This window comes from Lactuca saligna, chromosome 2 (genome assembly GCF_052625555.1).
Source record: "Lactuca saligna cultivar CGN05327 chromosome 2, ASM5262555v1, whole genome shotgun sequence".
Lineage (NCBI taxonomy): Eukaryota > Viridiplantae > Streptophyta > Magnoliopsida > Asterales > Asteraceae > Lactuca > Lactuca saligna.
In genome coordinates, this window is record NC_136418.1 from 25,373,526 (window position 1) to 25,377,508 (window position 3,983).

Here is a 3,983-nt window from a genome sequence, read left to right on the forward strand (position 1 = left end):
GAATAAAAAAATCAGCACATAAACAAATACATACATACTATATACAACACATAAATAGAAGTTTATAAAGCATGAAACTTAATGACAGAAAAAGTAAAAAACTTAAAGGAGACTTTATAGAAAGAAAGATCACCCTTACTTGCCACAAATGGTTGAAGACATCAACAAGAAGATCAATCTGACCATAGAATCCACATGTTGTCTGATCATGACTTCAGTAGATGAACTACTGAAACGTAAGAATTGCAATTGAACTCTATTAGCATTTGAAAAGGGAATTAGGGTTCCAGAGAAGACGACGAAGGGTTAAAAAATATTTTGGACCATTTCTCGATTTGTGTGTATCGTCCTAGCGCAGGGGCCACACTAATCTTCTCTGTATCGTTCCAATTTTATCGGATGTCCCCAAAGGGACGACTATAGATGAAGAGCTTCGCCATATAGAGGAGTAGCAGGTTATATGGGACGACGCGAGTTCTAAACGAAGTAGTTTACTGTTGATGGTCATATATTCTCAATGTCTTTAAAATTAGGGTTAATGACTTAGGAGGATAATAAGGTTTCCGGTTTGTCCGTATTAAGTCACTAAAGTTTTTTTGTGCGTATTAGACCAATATGGTTGTTATTACCGTTTAGAAATAGTCATTTTTATCTGTTAAAACCGGTAAAAGGACTATTTCTAAACGTTAATAACAACCATATTGGTCTAATACGCACAAAAAAACCTTAGTGACCTAATACGGACAAACTGAAAACCTTATTATCCTGCTAAGTCATTATCCTATTAAATTATTATATTGTTCCTTTAAATCTTTCACCGTTCATTTTGAGTTGTAATTAAACGCAACTAAATTAAAGTCCACATTATTTGTTTTCCAATTGGTGATCACGGAGCGTTGACCTCAGTACTCCTTCGAGATCAAGATTTCATCTCTCGCTCTATAAAACCCTAAATCACTAATCACTTCGCTTCCATCAAACACACTTCCCTTCTGTAACCATGGCATCCCTCCCCACCTGCTCCGCCGCAGAACTAACCCCACTCCTCGGCCTTGCTGCCAACGCCACTGCTGCAGCCGACTACATCTGCACCCGCTTCACCGCCACCTCAGACAAATTCACCAACACCACATACGCCATTGACAACACCTATCTCCTCTTTTCCGCCTACCTAGTGTTCGCCATGCAACTTGGATTTGCCATGCTCTGCGCAGGTTCCGTCAGGGCCAAGAACACCATGAACATCATGCTCACGAACGTCTTGGACGCCGCTGCTGGAGGCCTTTCTTATTACATCTTCGGATTTGCTTTTGCCTTCGGTGGACCCTCCAATGGTTTCATTGGCAAACACTATTTTGGGTTGAAGTCGATCCCATCAGCAGTTTACGACTACAGTTTCTTTCTTTACCAGTGGGCATTTGCCATAGCAGCTGCGGGTATCACCAGTGGTTCCATTGCAGAGAGAACTCAGTTTGTGGCTTACCTGATTTACTCTTCCTTCTTGACAGGTCTCCTTCACTGCTTATCTTTTGTTAATTTTTATTGAAATTATCTTATTACAGAAACTCAGTTAGTGGCTCACCTGATTTAACCGTATATTTAATCTCATAACTTTCTTGTGTTTTCATTAATTTTGTTATTTAATGATGTCTATTTTATATTAAAACAATTTGCAACATAAGCATATATATGGACCCCATTCAATAATGTTCTATATCTTAGGTCAGCAGTAATTTAATATATTCCAAATTTTAATATATTTATACATATATATTTAATATATTCCAAATTTTAACATTATAATTTTATATATGATTATTTTTCTTAATAGAAGTTAAAAGATAATTAGGAACGATTCTTTTTTAAGATTTGGTTTATCGATTCTAATTAGATCGATCATGTTAATTAAGAACATGCATCTTGCTGGTGTCACGTTTCGAAACCCTTTCTTTAACCACAACTTGAACAACAACTATTCAAAAGTGTACAATTGGTGTTTCATTTTCTTTTTTAATTTTAATGGTGTTTAATTTGTTGTTGATTATGTCAACAAAGTCGGTTGATTATACCTAAAAAGTCCAAATTCACTGTTTCATTAATTACTTAGTCTCTCAATTTCATACCTTTCTCACTAGCTATTTCTAACAAGTTGATTTAAATCGTACGTTACAGGTTTCGTGTATCCCATAGTGTCACATTGGGTGTGGTCTAGTGATGGTTGGGCCAGTGCCACACGAACAAGTGGCAGCCTTCTCTTCGGATCAGGAGCCATCGACTTTGCTGGCTCCGGTGTGGTCCACATGGTGGGTGGGATCGCTGGTCTTTGGGGTGCGTTAATCGAAGGTCCACGAATTGGGAGATTTGATCGTTCAGGTAGGTCCGTAGCCTTACGTGGACACAGTGCGTCACTTGTAGTGTTAGGCACCTTCCTTCTATGGTTCGGTTGGTATGGTTTCAATCCTGGTTCTTTCTTGACTATCTCAAAATCCTATGGCACTTCGAATAGTTACTATGGTCAATGGAGCGCTGTTGGAAGAACAGCTGTCACGACAACATTGGCTGGATGCACTGCAGCGCTAACTACTTTGTTTGGGAAACGACTACTAGTTGGCCATTGGAATGTGACCGATGTATGTAATGGTTTGCTAGGAGGTTTTGCAGCTATTACCTCCGGTTGTGCGGTGGTTGAGCCATGGGCTGCGGTAGTATGCGGCTTTGTTGCAGCTTGGGTTCTAATAGGATGTAACGTACTTGCGGAAAAGTTCAAGTACGATGACCCACTAGAGGCAGCGCAATTGCATGGTGGTTGTGGGTCATGGGGTTTATTATTCACAGGGTTGTTTGCGAAGAAACAGTATGTTCATGAGGTGTATGCAACTGGACGACCTTATGGGCTTTTAATGGGCGGTGGTGGGAAGTTACTAGCGGCTCAGATCATCCAAATACTGGTAATCATTGGATGGGTGAGTGTGACTATGGCCCCACTCTTTTATGCATTGAAAAAACTCAACTTGTTGAGGGTGTCAACAGAAGATGAAATGCAAGGAATGGATATGACTCGACATGGAGGATTTGCGTATGCTTATCATGATGAAGATGCTAGTGTTCATACTCCAGTAGGGTTTATGATGAGAAAGGTTGAACCAACAAGTGCAAGTCCATCACCAATTCATAACACAACAAGCATGGTTGTGTAGCTCAACGATCTCCTCCTCTGTTAGGGTTTTACGTTGTCAGGGATAGGATAGAATATTCAGAAACTTCAACTACGGAAAAAATTGGCTTTCACTAGTTTATTATCATAAACGGGGTTCGTGAAGTAAGTTGGTTATCGATGAATCCGAGATAAATCTTATGGTGTGTAAGTAAAACCGATGATTTTCATTTTGAAAATGAAAATATTTGTATGTTGGTCTTATTATGTTATTGTGTTTCTACTTCCTTGCTTTAATTAACTGTGATATTTGACACAGAATTCATTTCATGATAAAATGTAACTAATATGAATGTTTTATTTAATATAGCGTTAATGTTGTTTGTTAGCAGCCAACTAATTAACCTCGATATCGACTTTAATAAGTGTCTCACAACTTCTTTTGCTCAAAAACTGTTTAATTTAACCATTATGTTAATTACTCGCCGTTATTATTTATTCTAGCGTATGTGAAATAGCGGATCAGACTACAATTCCCAATTTAACGAGCAATGCCTATTTCGATCAATCCATCACAACGCAGTCCCATATATGTGTATTTGGTAGTGAATTGATCAAAATTTGTTCATATGTTTTTTTGTACATGATTTTTCCTTGATTTAGGTTTTTATGGTCAAGTATAAAATTAGTAGTATGTAAAATATATATTTGGTATTTTTATATGTGTATTTTGTGTTTAGTATGTGTATATGTATGTAAAATATGTATTTGATATGTGTATATGCATGTGTCTAGACTTAGGTTATTATATATTCAAAATAATTATTGT

The 3,983-nt window shown here is 37.6% G+C and overlaps 1 protein-coding gene and 1 non-coding gene across 2 annotated transcripts; one reads left to right on the plus strand and one right to left on the minus strand.

Annotated features, from left to right (window-relative positions):
* Positions 1-312: 312 nt before the first annotated feature.
* On the minus strand, positions 313-415 carry LOC145033101 (U6 spliceosomal RNA). The gene has a single exon (XR_013677343.1). It is a non-coding gene; the product is annotated as a U6 spliceosomal RNA (small nuclear RNA).
* Positions 416-875: 460 nt separating this feature from the next.
* Positions 876-3,451, plus strand: LOC145030797 (ammonium transporter 1 member 2-like). Its single transcript, XM_078979218.1, has 2 exons — positions 876-1,508; positions 2,173-3,451. Exons 1-2 carry the CDS (start codon positions 1,001-1,003, stop codon positions 3,195-3,197), a joined length of 1,533 nt encoding a protein of 510 aa, XP_078835344.1. The 5' UTR covers positions 876-1,000; the 3' UTR covers positions 3,198-3,451.
* Positions 3,452-3,983: the final 532 nt, after the last annotated feature.